General features: G+C 36.6%; 1 protein-coding gene across 2 annotated transcripts in view; it reads right to left on the reverse strand.

Annotated features, from left to right (window-relative positions):
* Positions 1-1,997: 1,997 nt before the first annotated feature.
* Positions 1,998-18,849, reverse strand: part of MORC1 (MORC family CW-type zinc finger 1) — a 242,683-nt gene continuing 225,831 nt past the window's right edge. For both annotated transcript variants that reach the window (XM_064374590.1, XM_064374589.1), the window contains 4 exons: positions 12,772-12,844; positions 11,147-11,200; positions 5,031-5,225; positions 1,998-2,862 (listed from right to left, as the gene is read on the reverse strand). In XM_064374590.1, coding sequence (XP_064230660.1) covers positions 2,776-2,862; positions 5,031-5,225; positions 11,147-11,200; positions 12,772-12,844 — 409 coding nt within the window. In that variant the 3' untranslated portion in view covers positions 1,998-2,775. The remainder of the gene's footprint in view (positions 2,863-5,030; positions 5,226-11,146; positions 11,201-12,771; positions 12,845-18,849) is intronic.

Below are 18,849 nucleotides of genomic sequence, written 5' to 3' on the forward strand. Positions count from 1 at the left end.
GTGCTAACTTCTTATCCTCATTAACATTTATTAATCACCAGTTTTTATATTAAAGAAAAAAATGGATACTGATGATGGCAGAGGAAGGTAATAACAGTTTTCAAGGAGGCCAAAAAAATCTTTTGTGGAGGGAAAACTTTGGATGGATCAAGAATATAAGGACCTGAGATCCAGAAACTGTTTCTTAATATAAATTAGACTTTAAAGAAAATCTGCATAATGATCTTTTGCTGATACAGAAAAAAACTTTAAAATTATTTGTAAAATGAGAATTCTTATATTGAATACAATATTGAAGTCCCAAAATCAAGAGTCTTGCTGTATAAAACATTAGCCAGTCATAAGATAATGGGAAAAAGCCTTCATTTATGATAGGCTAAAGAATTAATCTAACTGCAATAAATATAACTAGGAATGTGCAAGATGAATTTGAAGAAAATTTTAAGATGGTACTATAGGGTTCCAATGAAGACTTAGGAATATGCAAAGGCATATCTTGGTCTTGGGTAGAAAGACTTAATATTAAAAAACATGTCGGTTCTCTCTATGTTAATCTGTATTATCACCACAAACCCCCACCTAAAAAAGTAAACAGAATTTGAGGGATAGTGGAGGCTATAAAATGCAATTCTGAGAATCAAGCATAAAAAAGTACACACAAAAATTTTGAAAAATAAAATTATTAAGTAGGGCTACCAAAACAACATGAATCTGGCATGAGAAAAGATGAAGCACTCAATGAAAAATAGAGATTTTTTTATAACTAGGCCCAATTACAAATAAGAATTTAATATGCAGTAAAGGTGGTATGGTAAGGCAGAAGGGACATAATTGATTATCAATTAATAATTCTGGGGAAAAGCTATGGCTATGTGGACGTGCATACACACACATACATTCATACAAAGGATTTCTAACTTACTTCCACTCCAAAATAAATTTCCAATAAATCATAGGTTTAACAACATAAATCACTGTAAGAAAACAAAGCAAAATTGTTTAATAATCTTGGCGTTAAGAGTCCTCTCTAAATATGACCAAAGAAGCCATAAACAAAAGGAAATTAAATCAAAACACCATGAAAACAAAAATAGAAAGTTTGTTAGAAAATATCTATAATACATATCATATAAAAAAGATAATATCCCTAATATGGAGATAGTTCTTACAAATCAGTAAGAAAAACACCCACCACCAAGTAGAAAAATGGACAAAGTCCAAATTTAAAAATCTGAATGACTTTTAAACATATGAAAAGATGCTCAATCACACTCAAAATACAAGAAATGTATGTTAAAACTACAAGGATATACCACTTTTCACCTGTTTGATGAGCAAGATAAGAAAGTCTGGTAATCCATCAGGTAGGTGAAGGAACTCATACACTGCTATAGCAGTGTAGATTAATACAATTTTTTCAAAGTGCTATTAGGCAATATCTAGTCACAATAAAATGTATATACTCTTTGATCCAGCAATTTGTTTGCTGAGATATTTGACAGACATAATTGAATATGTGTGAAATGAGCAAATTTATAAGGAAATTCACCAACGTGCACATGTAAACCCAAAAGAACAACAAATATGTATAGATAAGGAAATGGTTAAACAGATTTAGTGTTTCCATAGAATGAAATAATAAGGAGCAGCTGAAGATAATGAGAGGTTATCTCATTATCTCTCAATACATATGTAATATTGCATGTACTGGTCTTAATATGTAATGATCTTGAAGGCATATTGAGTGGAAAAAAGCAACAGCATCTTTTGGATGCTATTACATACACATCTATAGTTATATCATGATATACTGGTTTTACAGATATTGATTGTTTGGGGATGGATTTACAAGTAACTGGTAAAAGCCTGCCTCTTGAGAAGAGTACTTAAGTGGCCAAAGACAAAAATGGGATAAAGAGTTTACCATATTCCATTTCTCATGTTCCAGGCTTTTGCTATATGTATATACATAAATTAAAATTATACAATTTCACCAATGAATATTAAATGTTTTATTGTTTTTGTCTAAAGTTTCAGACATTTCTAAACAAAAAAAAACCACTTATCAAGAGTGTAAAAACATACTTCTTTATGTATCCATAAATGTAAAACAATTTTTACATATGTGTAATACGTATATATATTATGCTTAGGAGATTTATTCTTTATGACTAATAAAATTATCATATAAACCATATCTCAAAGTTTTAGGGGGATTTATATTTTCTGCTTTACTGAGTGTTGGCTATAGTGGAGAAAGGGTATAATGTCTTTCTTTTTCAACATCTTCAAGAGGAGGTGATTCTTTAGTTCTTTGCATATTGATTTTGAAAACATCTGCTTTAAAAATTTTTAAGGAATAAGAAAATTACAATAACAATCTTTTTAAGGAATAACAAAATTTAACCTTGAGTGACATTTTCATTTAGTAGCTCACATGAAAATTAGAGAACTCTAGAAATGATTAATATGTCTGAAAGAAAAGGAAGACTCAGATAACAGGATTAGGGAATATAATAAATTGTAAATTGGTCTCCATTTCTAGAGTATACAATTTTCTCATTTAAAAAAAGACAATTATTTCTTAATTCTTATTGTTAAACAGAACAATTATAGTAATAACAACAAAAAGGAAAAATTTTTAAAGAATCTTCCAATTTTCTTACTAGCATTTTTTAAAAGGGAATACCTTCTCTGACTCTTAATTTTCAGGAGTCTTTTCATTTTTTTTCTAACAAGAGCCTATGTCTTGTATCTATCTATGGTCACTTTATTTTAATTGTTCTGGAAGAGGAGATTATCTTCTTTAAGCAAAGCTTCTAAATAGGTGTCAATCTGCTCCAGGTCACCTTCTGGACCACCCTGGAAAAGAGAAGCAACAGTCACGCCAGGGAAAGAAGCTGCAGAGCTTCCTCCTGGAATTTGGGCAGCCTCCTAACAGTCAGTCTCGGCTATGACTCATGCTGCAACAAAAGCCACCTTATATTTGAATCATGCTTTTAACCTTTCAAAATGTTTTCTTATTTAATGTCATTTTATGCTAATGAGTGGTTAGAAACTTGGTTCATTTTTTCATTCTTTAGTGGAAGCTAGTGCAACTATTTTTTCTCTCTTTTTAAAAAACTACTTGCTATATTCCTAAAGGCCCCTCAGTCTAATCTCATCCTTCTCTGTTATAGGCTGAATTGTAGTGAGTTCCAGCTTTGTGACTGGGACACTATTCCTGCAGATGGATTACAATGATGATACTTACCTTGACTTCCAAATATTCACGAACCCTGAAGAATGTCCTGTGACCCTGACATAAGCACTTCTCATCCTGTTAGATATAATCTGATCTTTTGGCGATTATCCTCTGCCTGGTGGACTAAACTTCTTCTAGGATGCTATATTATTTCCATGCTTCTTCTAGGATGCTATATTATTTCCATGCTCCATAGAAATTTCATGTCGGGGATAAGAGTAATACATTTGGGTAGGAGCCTTTTGAGTACTTCTTCACTGAGGCTAGGCAAAAGAGTTTCATACTCTGCTGACTGAAGCCCTTCACCTGTCTAACAAACTTTGTGAATACAGCAAATTAAATTAGTATAGTTACTCTAGCTACCCTCTAAGAACCTACAGGTTTGAAGAGAAGGAGTAGTAAATGATTATTCTTTCAGTTTTTCTTAGCCAAACATGGATTTGCTATTATGAAAGCCAATTATTTTATAAACTTGTTTAATAGGAAGTAATATTCAATTTCTATTGATACAGATTTTCTTTGGCCTTTATCTAGTTTTCTTGTTAGTGAAACAATAATTGTCAGTGAAACACTACCATGTGCCAGGCTCCATACCAGACCTTTAACATGTGAAAACATTTGGCATCCTTCTCGGCCATGAGAACCAAAAGAAGCTCCACAGAGATTCCACTCTCACAGCAATAAACTAGACAAATTGGCTGAAGAAGAATGGTTGATAGAAGCACAAATACAATTATCTTTATATAAAAATTTTAAATTTTAATAACATTTTAACTGTTGCTTAGACCATCAAAGGGGAGAGGGACTTCTCTTTTCACAATATACTTAAGCAAAAAAAATGCTTTTATGCATTTTGTTTTGTACTTAATATCAGACAAATTTCAGATAAATTGAAAGAGTTATTTTTTTGAAGTGGGAATGGACTCCCACATTTCAATGTTCACAACCAGGACTGAAACCCAGGCAGTCTGGTTCAAGGTCCACGTTCTTCACATATCATACAGACGTAAGTCTGGCGAGTTTCCTTGTCTCTCCCCAACCCTTTCAAGGGCAAGGCGATCCTCTAGCCAATCCTCCATCAGGGTCTCAGTTCCTGTCCCCTCACGTTACATGGCCCAGGAAGGCTCTGTCTCCTGTTCCAGCACTCAGGGCCTATATTTGAGGACAAAATGCCATGTGCTCCCTAGGCTCACTGTTCTGGCTTGGATTTCTCAATTTATTTCTAGACACCACAGGAAGACTTTCATCCTTGACTACATATATTTTCAGTTTTGTTGTACTTTGTGCAGCATTTCCATGTGCTATAGAAGATGGGCTCTTCCTCATTAGTTCAATCTAATACAGAGCTCAATTCTTTATACATTAAAATATACAAATAAAACTGACAGTAATCCATACTTACATGATGTTTCCTGACTTCTCCCAACCTGTCCTCTAAGATTAAGAGGATTTATTTTTAATTATGCATTAAAATAAAAGTAAAGTAAAATATATCACTGTCTGAAAAAACTGAAAAAAATACCTACTTAGTGTCCCTATTAAAGGGACACGAAGGGTGATCATGCTATACCAACACCACCAAAGATTCTGAAGTGTTTAAAATACGAGAGAACAGAGTTTCTAAATGTTCTAATATATGCCTTCACGGTTATTTATGATTTCAAAATCCTTATAGGGAGAGTAAGGGCTAGCTGAAGTGACTTGTCCAGGTCAGTGAGTGAATGACAATGTTAGGAGGAGTTAGCTGAGTTCTCGTATGCTGCTCACATACAATTTTATCACTCACCAGTTGAAGTTTCTGCAACAATAGTGCCAGTTTTATACGAAGATTCTTCAGCTCATCCTCAGAGGTTTTTCTTTTTCCTTCACATTGCCCCAGAGAGATTTCATTGCATATTCCTCTCGTATTTGAAGCATAGATAACAGATTGTATTTTCCTCTTTAGTTTTTTTTCATATTGGGTCATGCAAGTATTCTGTATCTGGGAATGTTTTAAAAACAGTTTTAGCATGTTTTAAAAATATTACTTTCTCCCTAATATCACAAGGCAATTTCATATTCCAACTCTGCCTACATATACAAAGTGTTAACTTTGTAAGTACTACAGGTGGTCTAAATTTAGGAAGTCTTGATACCCTTAAGGAACTTACATACACTCTGATGGAAGATGAAGAGAGAAGAGAAAAATCTATAATATTCCAGTAATTGTGATTCTAAGGAGGAAAGAGACACATCGTAGTGGGCTTGGAGACCTTTGCTCTGGAATGAAGAAGAACCTCATAAAAGTTGAATCTGTTTTTCCAATAGTGACCACCAGATTATTTAAGGCACAAAGTGAGCATGTGCCTGTGACTCTCTCTCCACAGCACCAGTGATTCACAGGCAATGACACAATGACCCACCCCTCGGGGCTGTCTTGGCAGATGATATAGTGTTACTTGTAATGCAAGGCTGTAGCATCTAGAAAGCACACAAACTTCAGAAAGAGGAATTCCTGTTCTCACTCTCTTCAGGTTCCTTATCGTGATACAAAAAGTACAGATAGTTATGCATATGACCCTCGCTAATTGAAGAATCTTGGTTGTTTTCCAAAATTTCATGGTGTGTCTGAGGCACTCATGAAGTAGAAAGAGGTAATGGAGAGGCCAAATGCTTCAGTTTCAGAATGACATTAATTGCTTGTATAAACATTTCAAGAAGGCCAAGTCATATTCTGAGAAAAGAGATACAGGGCAAATCCCACTTTGATAGACATTTGAATGTTTATGTAATAAGGAGATTTCTGTGTTCTAATATGACTGGTTGCCAAGAAAGTTGTAAGGTAGCCTCGTTTGTCTTCTGGGCCTACCCTTCCCTCTTCAGACCCCCCACTACATTGACTACGTGCAGACCCTTCTCTGACGTCCATATCATCTCCGTTAGCATTCACTGACCTCACGAGTTTCCCTTTTTTCTACAGAATCCTTTAAACAAGCATACAAAAATACCTACATATAGGAAATTGTTTAATAAATATTCACTAACTAGTTCTTAATTTGAAAGCACTGCATTTAATTATAGGTGATACAGAAATATACAAGGTACAGTCTTTGCCCTCAAGAACTCCCTAGTCTATAGCATGAGATAATACAAGGGTGCAAATATTATGTCTTATGGTACATAAGGACTCTATGTCCCCAAGTAAGGCACAAAATAGCAGGGATTCAGAAGAGCAGATATGAGCACTCACAGCAAGGGAATTTCAAACACATGGGTAAATCCTGCCTTGAAATCCGAGCTACATTTAAAGATCCTGGAAGGGAATCCACTTTTGAACATCCTTAATACGACCTACAAGTTGATGATTTACAAGTAAGGCAACCACCACCTCTATCAGGAAGCTTCATAGATGCTTCCAGTAGAGGCTGCATGGCAAACCCAAGGAGAGACATCTCCTATGGCCTGAAGGTGGAGTAGGGGAAATAATTCACTCAGCTGGAATAAGGAGGACAACACAGTTCACATGTCACTAGCCACTTACTTACAGTTTTCAGAACCCTAGAATTTTATAGCTTTTGCTATTCTGAATAATATTCAGAAAACACTTTTTCATAAAAATAAAAGCAACAATAAAATAAACCAAAACAAATCAAAGATAGATGTCAAAAATGGCAAACATTATTGAAACATCGTTTGAAAAAACAATAGTCGTGCTCATCAGCCATAAAAAGGAACCTGTTATTGACACACTTAAATAGACCTGAAGTGAGGCTGAATTAATAATAAAGCAATTGTCAAACGACACATTCATATGATTCCATTTCTACAGCATTCCTGAAAAGACAAAGATCGAGATGGAGAACAGATTAGTGGATGCCAAGAGTGAGAGGTGATTGTGGAAGGGCTGGGTGGATGGGACTATAAAAAGGCAGCATAGGGAGGTACTTACAGTAATGAGAATTCTGCATCCTGATTTCAGTAGTGGTTATACAAACCTCCATGTATGATAAAATGACATAGAACTATACACACACATTTTACCAAATTCAATTTCCTGGTTTTGATATTGTACCATAATTATGCATAATTCTGCACTGGAGGAAACCGGGTGATGAGTACACAGGACCTCTCTGCAGTGTTTTTGAAACTTCCTATGAGTCTATAATTATTTTGAAATTAAAAGTAAAAGAAAAAAGCAAAAACAAAAAGCCTCGACACTATTAATACGAGATGAGACCAAGAATGTTTATATAGTACATTACATTCAAAGTCATATTCAGTTTCTGAAAGTTTCCCCTTTAGTAACCTGTAAACTATGTTTCTGTCAAACACTACAGGTCAGCTTTTTGGTTTTTTCTCCTGCCTTTCTCTCCAGGAGGTTCTGCTAACCTCTCCAGGAAGTTTCAATGAAAGTTAACAATTCTGACAACTTTTCAAGCTCAGTGTAAAAGGACAACTAGTTTTATTAACTTTTTTTTGTGTCTTAACATTTTAGTCAAGGTGACAAAAGAACTGTAACAAGATGAGAGGCTCAGTTCTGCTGGTTAAACTCACTCTTGTAGAGGTATCTGCAGATCAAAAACCGAATTCTTTCCAAACACATGAACTCAGAATGGAATTAGGATTTGAAAGAAAGGATATTTAACTGAGATTTTAATTTTCTGCCTTGAATTCAAAAAGTAGGAGCTCTAGCAGTTTTGCAGCTCCAAAATCCTAATGAGCCTAATGAGTTTGTGCAAAGTAAGGAAGACCTACAACATCTACAGATTTTGTACCATACAAACAGGAATATTCATTTAACTGTTTATGTTGGCAGACACTAAAGCAGAACCGATAAGCTTTGATTCAACACGTAACTGTTAAGATCCAGATGCATGCAAAGGCACTGGTTGAATGCTGCTAGAATACAGAGCTTGAAGACAGGATTATTAACTTCAAGGATTCTATAATCTAACTGAGGAGAACATGAAATATAATCAGCTATTATAAGGCAGAAATGTTAATGCTAAAACAGGGTTTTAAGGTTCTCCCAGAACACAGAGAGGTCATGATTAATTTCACATAGAGAAACAAAGAAAATCGTCACACAGAAGATAATATTGACCAAGCTCAATGAGGAAGGATTTCAAGAGGCCCACTGTGGATTGGGAAAGTGGACAGGAATATTTTGGGGAGTATCAGGAGAGGAAACGCTCAGAGGTAGGCCAGTGTAAGTAAGTTCAAACAACTCTGGGGCACTCATTTTAGATGAAACAGATGGCCTGTGAGGAAAGAATAAAAGATGACGGTTTGAGTCAGGTGGTACAGGACCACCAATGCCATCATGTATCATCTACTTCTACAATAGTATTTGTGAAAACCACTGTTGTGACCAAAGAAGCCTGTGACTTATATAAGGTTCTCCCGTACTTTGATGTGGCTCTCTTTATTAAAGGTACACACCTTAAAGCAAGTTTTTCTGTGTTTCGCTTATAAGGTCTCATTTCAACAGGAACTGCTGGTCTCCTGACTATTTATTTTGCTTTGATTTTTTGAATTGGACATGCCCGGCATATTAAGGGGATACTGTTCATCATCTATGCTAACACTGTTCACTCTGAATAAACGCTTATCTTATTCACTCTGGCTCCATTACTGATGGTGTCGACATTGGGAAAAAAATTAGAAATAAATATAAAAGGGTATATATAAGCTTGGATAAACAGCTGTATGACAGTATAATTCTTAGCAAATTTCTAAGTTTTACAGGGTATTCAAATCAGAGTCCCCTAACCAGTAAGTGAAGAGCTACAGGAAGATCCAAGAGCCTTACTAATAAGCTCCTCAAGCTGACTGACACAGACTTTCAGTTGGGACAGTCAATTCCTGGTAGGCCAATAAGCCAACCCATCTACCACACACACCCCACATAAATACTTCACTGTCGGCATCTCCGCCATATATGTCTCATGATGTAACGTGAGGGCTCTAGTAAGTTAAAAATAATTCTTCTACACCAACAGGCTGAGAAGTTGTAATATACTTATAGCAAGTAATACACGTGAACTCTATTACAAAGATGAAGTATTAAAGTCTAGATATGAGAATAAGATGAAATAGCCAGGTGCGGTGGTACCAGCCTGTAATCCTAGCCACTTGGAGGCTAACGCAGGAGGATTGCTTGAACCCATGAGTTCAAGGCCAGCTTGGGCAACGTAGCAAGATCCTAACTCAAGACAAAAACAAGCAACACAAAAATAGAAGGGATGGGAAAAAAAAAAAAGTGGGAAAATGTTTAATGAACAGAGCTTTGGAGTGGGAAAAATTAGGGTTCCAATTCTGAATCTGATCATGACACTGGGATATTATCTTTCTGAATCTCTATTTCCTCATTATTAAAAGAGATAGTGGCACTTACCTACCAAAGTTGTGAGAATAAATGAGTTAATGTTTAGCAAAGACCTAGTTCAGTGCCTAGCTCTAGTGGCTCTTGATCAATCAATCACAGTTTTACATTATTGATGAAAATAATATTAGTGGTAGAACAGTATCAAAGCATACTGAAAGTAAACTTTGTCTTTTATTCTTGTTAGGAAATGTTGATAAGCAACTCTTCAAACTGAAAATGTTCAGTTACTGCTTTTTCAGCAAAATGTTATTCAGAAAATAAATTCACTTTTCAGTTGAACAGTAATAGGAGACCAATAACTGCACCCCCCGCCCTTTCAATTCCAGTTGTTTATCACCATCCAGTAGATAGAAACGTCAAAGCCAAATCTACCAAGAAGGGTTGTTAAATTTAGGCACAGTCTGAACTTTAAATACTGTGTGATAAAGTCTTGGTAAGAAGGAATATGGTTTACATTCTACTTTTCAAGCTTGCCTAGTCATATGTCTTTTGGGAATTTACTTCACCATTCTTTTTCATTTTTCAAATGACTTCCATTACAATTGCTTTCTCAGTTTCAGCTAAAATCAAGTGCAAATGTACCTCATTACCTATAAACCCTATGAGGCAGTGTCTCTGCTTGGAGTCATTCTTTGCACAACTCCAGGAAGTGCCAGTCACCTCTTAGTCTTTATAGATTTTCATGTCATGAGAGCTTTCCAGAGATGGCTGTAAACAGAAGCACAGGGAAGAAGATGCTAACGTACGCACTAATGATGGAGCTGGTGCCTAGGTGACAAGGCACAGGTAAAGTGTCAACAAAGACTCAACATTTCAGTGTTGATCCTGGTTCTAGGCTACACTGGGCTGTGCAATTAGTCTGGGAACCTTCATGGCCATCCTGGCTCCAACATTCATCCTCTACATCAGCTTGGCCAAGTTCACATGTTGGAGTCCCAGGGGATTTTTTTTAGTGTAAAATAAGGGATTTTAGGGCATTTGATTATCTGAGATATTTCTGTAGTAGAACTGAAGGGCAATCTGGACTCTTTCTCCTACAGGAAATCCTTAAGGACTAGATACACAGCATTATTTGATAACTGTTAAAAAAAAATCTACCCAGAGAAAGAGAAAGGTTGTAAACAAATACACAAAAATATTAATATCAGTAATCTTGGAATGGCTTGAGATTATGGATGAATTTCTAAAGAGATATGAAATTGAAATAATTTCAAACTTCAACCTAAAATTTCTGCTTCAGTCTAGTATTTTGAGGATTCAGTGAATATATTTCTTAAAAGCTCAGAATGTCCTGTTTCCTATTCAAGTTACGGTCCTACTCCAAGTGTTTCATAACTTTATGTTATAGAAATGCTTGTATTTTAAAATTCAAAAAGATGTTGCTTTATGACATCTGATATGCTATACATTAAGTCTCGATAAGTGAATGCAAATTTGATTTGCTTTCAAACCTAACATTTGGAAATGCACATTATTTACCCTTTGGAACACAGGATCATTTAGAATATAAATGGAGATATTGAAAGGAAGCTTACCTGGTTGAAACACATTTTCAGCTTTTTGTTGATCTGCTCTGGGCACTGCTCCAGCTGTTTTCATAAATGATAATAGAACAGGATATTAGCTTTTAGAGAATGTGCTGTCTACAGCAGAGTTACATCATGCAAGTATTGAGTATAAAAAGCATCAAAGTCTAGAACTGGCCAACATTGGTACTATGGGCATTTTAAGTCTGGGTCTAATTAAATTAATTAACTAAATTATACTTCACTTCCTTCCAAAAAAGGATTAAGTCAGCTTACATAAATAAATGCAGCTTGGTTAAAAAATCGTGCAGATACAAAAACCAAGGTGAAGGAAAATTAAGTGATAAAATAATAAATATTCAAAGGGAGATGTCAAGAGGGCAGCTGGAGTCTGGATTTCTTGGGAAGGGAGTGCCGGAGAAGCAGACAGGGACCACTGGCATGTGGGGTTAGTAATACTATTTAAAGTCGGAGACTAGATGAGGTTACCTAGAAACAGCATTTAATAGAGAAAAGAAAGTAGCCCAGGAAGGAGCCTTCAGACATGCCAACATTGAGAAACCACATACAACAGGGGCCGCCACAAAGAGATGGAAGGAGGAAAGCAGGACAACGGGCAGTGTGCAGTCATGGGAGCCACACAAAGAAGGGGCTTCAAGAAGGTGAAAGCGGTCACCTGGGTTGAAGGCCTCTGACAGGTCAGGTAACAGTGACATTGCACTTAGCAGCGGTCACTGGTGGCCCTGACAAGAACAGTCGTAGTTCAGCAGTGGAATCAGAAGCCCCATGGGAAAGGATGAGGTGGGAGTAGAAGGTAAAGAGGCAGAAACAATGATTACAGTCTAGAAAATTAGAGATGGTGCCCAGGATCAGACTCATATAGTCCCTCTGTTGCATTAATAATTTGTGCTGTTTTCACCAATACCAAGTGTATCCATCATCTCCACAGGCAAAACTGAGTATGGAGATGGAGAAGAGACTCCCACCCTCCTGCACTAGGCAGTTCTTCTCCACTTCTGCTGAGCAGCTTATTTGTCAGGCATACGCATCTCACTCAATTTCACAGCCCTGCCAGGGCCCTTTGGAAACTACTGGTTATTACTTAAGCACAGCCAATGGTTGTGAGGCTTACTCTTTGCACCCCAAGTAGCTGATCAAAGTTTTCTTTCCAATCACTTCTGGCACTGTTCCTGAGAGGCGATTTTCTTCACCCAGCTTAGTGATGTCTTGGTGATTTCAGTAAGATTAGTGCTTTGGATACCTAACGTGCCTGACCTACCCAATCCTCAGCTCAGCTTCTCATAATAAGCAGCTGAGGAGGTGTATCTAAGGAACAGAAACTCTGTTTTTGATGGAGGAGAGGGAAGTCAGGGACTATGTCCTATTTCTTTGCATCTCTGCAACTATCTGTCTATAAAATCTTTTCCACCTTATTTAACTCACAGTCACAATGATTTCAAATACAGCTTTAATTACAAATAACGATTTGTAATTAAAGATGAGAAAGATTCACATCTTCATTCACTTAAGCCATTCTAGGTCCTCTTATTGGAAACACTTTACATTTTTCTTCACTGAGGATTAAATTCAGGCTATTCTATCATTCCCTCACAGTTCCAAAAAAACCAGCTCACCTCACAACTTAATGCAGGTTCTTCCAATTCTGATGGTAGCTGATACTCAGGAAAAAAATACAGAAGAGTCTCCCTAGGAATACAAGCACAGCAGATATGGGAATATACTAGGATAACAGAGGTAGCACTCACTTGTCAGAACTGGATTTGTCTCCCGGGTATTAAACATCCTGGCAAAGATGAACATTATTTCCCGCCAAACATTTTGTTTTTATCATTGACATCAAAGTGTTCTTCAGAAAGCACAGGCTAGCAAGAGGAAGGTGGGTGTGGCTATAAAAAGGCAATAGGAGGGACCCTTCTGGTGAAGGAACTGGTCTGTATCTTGACTGCATCAATGTCAATATCCTGATTGTGATACTCTTCTATAGTTTTGCAAGAAGCTATGTGAAGGGTACAGGGGATCTCTCGGCATTATTTCTTACAAGTTAACATGAACATACATTTATCTCAAAATAAAAAGGTTACAAGAAGGAAGGAAGGAAGGAAGGAAGGGAGGAAGGGAGGGAGGGAGGGAGGGAGGGAGGGTGGGCAGGTTGGCGAGAAGAAAAGAAACCAGCCAACTTCACAATGCCTCGAAATCCATAAACAACCAGTCTAGGAAAGCCCTTTACCTACTTGAGTAGAAGTCAGCATAGCAAGCTTCCTGGAAAAAACTACGCTGACTACAGACTTACTAACTTTTTTCCTGAGAAAACCAAAGAGTTGAAGTCTCCAGAGTAATGGTTTCATCAGAAACTCCAGGACTGCTCTTAGAAATCATACGTGGACCCTGCTCTTTCTTAAATAGTGGTGGCCATTGTTCTGACAGGTGCTTCATTTTGTCAAAAGGCAGTAGCACCCATCCTTCTATGGTGACAGCTTTTCTAGGACTAATCACCTATATGACACATATTTCATTCCTGGGAGAATATGAGATCTAGAAATTTATAGCCACCACATCTTAAAAGTGTATAGTATTCTAATGCTGACATGTTCTGAGAGTCTCATGTATATTATCTAAGGGATTTACAAAAATTTTTCCAGTTGTAAAATAATACGGTATACCAAAGACAAAACGGCTCTTTCTTATACAATTTACATTCTTCATTCTTTAGGCATATTATTTGTATTAATATTCATTTATACTTTCTAGGAAATTCAAAACAGAAAGCTGGAAATTCTTGGCATTGCCATTGCCCAAGCATTAAATATGACATACAACACTCCTCAGAGTTATCTGCCTGGCTAGCAAGAAGATAAATGGGGTAGAAATGGGATAAAAAGGGGCTTCCAGGTATATGAGATGAGAAGAAATCATATGGCATAGAAAGAAAAGCTGCAACAGGAGTTCCTGGGAAAGGCGACATGGGTCAACATTACGACCATTTTGTTGGAGCAGGAGGGGTGAGAGAACTTTTACACAGACTAACCTTGCTTCTCCCCAAATCCAGGCTCCCTTTCCCCACCACAGGCTTGAAACCTTTTCAGAGCATTGGTTCTTTCCATTGTGAGTATAAATTCTTTTTCTTTAAATTTAGAGCAAATCAGAAATCCCCTAGGAATATGAATATGCTCTTAGACAAATAAATATTAGATGGTAGCATTTACTAGGGAAGGGGGAAACCAAAGAAAAAGTTCTGGATTAGTTTTACTTTCAATCTGTGGCATCTCCATTTCAAAATCCATAGTCTGAATACTATCTTACACATGTACTATTATTTCTAAAAATAGACACATAATAGATATCTTTAAACACAATTTCATGTTTACTGAAATCACAGTACCTTTTGCCATTTTGCATTTCCTCAACTCATTAATTCCTACAAAAATATCACCTTTGCTCTTCAGTGCCCCTCAGAGCCTGGCATCATGCCCCCATGCTCGGAACCGAATACAATCTTATTGAACTTATTTGGCCTAGTGGGGAAATATAGACAAGAAAGCAAACTATTCTAATACCATGAGATAAATGCTTGGAGGACAACAAGAAAGGTGCACCATGGAGTCTAGAAGAAGGGACTCTAAGTCATATTTCGGTAGCCGTAAAGGAACAGGGGGAGTTAGCCAAGTGTAGGGGATACGGGCAGGTGAAGGAAGTATTTTGGGCCACCTGCACCATACACTAGAGCATTTCGTATTTTTCTTTGGTAAAATATCTGACCAAATAGTTGGTCAGATTCAAGTATTTTTCTTGGTGTTTTTGTTATTGTTATTTTTGAGACAGAGTCTCATGCTGTTGCTGAGGCTGGAGTGCAGTGGCGCACAATCTCAGCTCACTGCATCCTCTGTGCTCCCAGGCTCAAGCAATTCTCCCAACTCAGCCACCTGAGTAGCTGGAATTACATGCGCCCACTGCCATGCCCAGCTAATTTTTGTATTTTTTTCAAGATGGGGTTTCACCATGTTTCCCAGGCTGGTCTCAAACTGCTGAGCTTAAGTGATCCACCCACCCCCGCCTTCCAAAGTGCTGGGCTTTCAGGCATGAGCCACCACACCCAGCCAATTCAACTATTCTTTATAAAGTACTAGAAATGTGTCAAACACTGCTGTATAGTTTCTATGCATAATTTCATGTAATCTTTATGGAAACTCTTTGATTGAGGAATTATTCCTATTTTCTCTGGTCATCCAGCTGTTCTTTTTAAACAATAACCTAGTTAATTAGCTTAGTCCTGGCTAAGGAGAAGAGCAAGCCTCCTACTGGAGGTTGACCAAAACTATCTTCTCCAACTCAGTAAAAGACTAGTATGAAATGGAAATGACACAGCTCTAATAATTCTTTTCGGCAGACCTCAACTGCTAGTATTGTATTTTCATGGCCTTTTCCTTTAACAACTGGCAGACATGTTGAAAAGTGACATTCTTTTTAAAACCTAGGTATTTTAAAAATCTAAGATAACAAAAAGCATGTTTATATTTTTATAGAGATGAAGTAAATGGAGTGCCTTATCAAGTTTACACATACAACAATAAACCAAAACAAGGCATTACAGTTCAACAGTTAAGAGCCAGGAGTGTGGGATCAGATTGCCAGGATTCAAATCTAAGTTCTATCACTTAAGTGTTATATAATGCTAGGCAAATTACTTAACCTCTACGTGTCTCAGTTTTCTCATCTGCAAAATGAGGATAATAAAAGCATCTATATAGAATTATTGTAAGATGAGTGAGTTATCATATGCAAAGCCCTTAGGACTGTGCCTAGCATATAGTAAGTGCATAATATGTATTATTACTAACATTATTGCTATTATTATTGTAAGTGATTTGAAATTTAATACTACTCCAAAATTTAGGATCACCTGATAAAATTTAATAGTATGGAACCCAGTTCAGCTTATTTACCACTAACAACTCAGTTGCACTCCAATATTTAAAAGTATTTTAACATCCAGTAATACTAGTTACTGCTTTTCACATTAATCCCTTTCAATTGAATTTAAAGTATTATTTAAATATATGCTGATATATGTTAGACATACTGTGGACAAATCAATCTGTTTTCAAAGATGTTACTGTATTCGGGAAGTCAGCAAACTAATACACAGAAAGTAAGAAGTAATATAAGACAGGAAAATGCCTGAGAATAATTAGATAATGAGTATGTACACTAAAAACTATATTTTTAATTAATTATTAGCATTAATTACACAGAGATGGCCAGACATTACTTTGGCATTTTGGAAACGGATAAGGACGATGTCATGTCCAAAGTGACCCAAATGGAGGGAACACCCTTCATACTTAAAAGGTCTCTAACTACTACCCTTTTTATCATGTGACAAGAAAGATAAATACGGTAAACAATTCTGAGTATTTCTATATAAATTTACATTGTACACAGCTAGCCACAATCTTCATGCCTTGAAAAATTTAAAGTCTAGTAAATTCAAGAAATTACATGTGGACCAGATATAAAATAGCAAATAATACTAAAAAACAACAACAAAAAAAACAACAACAAAATATCTAACAGAGAAAACAAGAAATCTGTTTTCACTGGTGAAATGTGAGAAAACACTACATGTTGCTGAAGGCAAAAGACTAAACTGGTACGACAGGAGCTCATTTTGTTTTAGTTAATTAAAGTCTTGTGTCCTGTCCAACTTTTTTCCATAGAGTATTTTTAATAAAATAATTACCACACAAAATTTAAGATGGTACAGAATAGAGCTGATACATTAACACATTCAGCTTTCGGAGTGCTCACTTGATAACAGTATGATGATTCTAAGCAATAAAGAGTCTGTCTATTCATTAGGGAGACAGTTTCTGGGAAATTTTAATTTTCTAGTGATGCCTAATGATAGAAGTGGATGCATTTTAAAGTCTTAGTACACTCAATCAGATTATCTCCTTTTTGATCATATGTAACTCACTAAAATTAATAGAAATGTTATACTTAGACAAATAACAAAAATAAGCCAAGAAAAAAATCAGGAAAATAATGAACTTGAAAAAGAAAATTGATCTAACTTAAAAAGAAATTTAAGTAGCTATGCATCCAAACTCTGCTGTAACACAGTCAGACAGGTCTCTCTAGGTCTCCTAGTGTGGAGAGAGGGTATATGCTATATATGGTTAAGAGCATGGGATTCCAAGTCAGAAAGCCTTGCCTTAAACCCCAGCCCCATCCTTAGTATTTGTGTAATTCTCCATGTGACTTGTAATGTGTTAGTTCCTCTCAGCTTCAGTCTCCTCATTTATACAAGAGATTTAAAAATAACACCAATCTCATGAATTTGTGGGAATATAAATTAATTTATAAAAAGTAAGTGGGTATCCACCCTGAAATACAATAAAGGTTCAAACCTGATAGCTATTATTGTTATTATTTTTTATGGAAACAGGTTATTGCTATGTTGCCTAGGCTGGTCTCAAACCCCTTGTTTCAAGCAATCCTCCCACCTTGGCATCCCGAAGTGCTAGGATTATAGGCATGAGCCATGGTGCCTGGCGTGATAGCTATTATTATTAAGGCCTGGTTCACTGGTATCATGTCCAAATAATTAGATATGTGGTCATAGCCATACATTTTTAATGATAATCATATATTTATTCAAATACATATAAGCACATGCATATATAACTTACTGTATACTACTATGCTTTAGTGACCAACAAATAGGACTGAATCTTAGGACCAGTAACATATCAGGATTCAAATTTATAGCAAAACTTCAAAGCTGAGGACTTTAAATACTACTTCTAGAAAAATACAGGCAGAGGGAAGGAAACTAGTTAGAGAATCCCAGTCGTTAGGGATTATACTGTAAGCCACAGTGGTGTAATACTAACATCTATCTAGATCATTGGACAAGCAGCCTTTTTCAACCTTATAATGCCTGTATCACGCTGAGGTCTGACCTACTTTTGTCCTATTTCCAGGCTAGCGTATGACTGCCAACCAGACAGAATGGAGATTTGGTGGTCAGAACTTGGTGTTCTGGAATGTAGCTATCTGTCTTCATTGCTCCATCAACCACTTGTCACTGGATCCCTAGTGTCAGTAGTGAAAATAGGTCCCTCCCTAGAAATAGAAATTCCATTTGACCCAGCAATCCCATTACTGGATATATATCCAAAGGATTATAAATCGTTCTACTATAAGGACACATGCACATGAATGTTCATTGCAACACAGTTTACAATAGCAAAGACCTGGAACCAACCTAAATGCCCATCGATGATAGACTGGACAGGGAAAATGTGTCACATATACACCATGGAATACTATGCAGCCATCAAAAACGATGAGTTCGCATCCTTTGTAGGGACATGGATGAACCTGGAAACCATCATTCTCAGCAAACTGACACAAGAACACAAAATCAAACACCGCATGTTCTCACTCATAGGTGGGTGTTGAACAATGGGAACACATGGACACAGGGAGGGGAGCACTACACACTGGGGTCTGTTGGGGGGAAATAGGGGAGGGACAGTGGGGAGTGGGGAGTTGGGGAGAGATGGCATGGGGAGAAATGCCAGATATAGGTGAAGGGGAGGAAGGCAGCAAATCACACTGCCACGTATGTAACTATGCAACAATCTTGCAAGTTCTTCACATGTACCCCAAAACCTAAAATGCAATAA

The sequence above is a fragment of the Aotus nancymaae genome, unplaced genomic scaffold, assembly GCF_030222135.1.
Source record: "Aotus nancymaae isolate 86718 unplaced genomic scaffold, 86718_ANA_hifiasm-v0.15.2.pri h1tg000011l, whole genome shotgun sequence".
NCBI classification, from domain to species: domain Eukaryota; kingdom Metazoa; phylum Chordata; class Mammalia; order Primates; family Aotidae; genus Aotus; species Aotus nancymaae.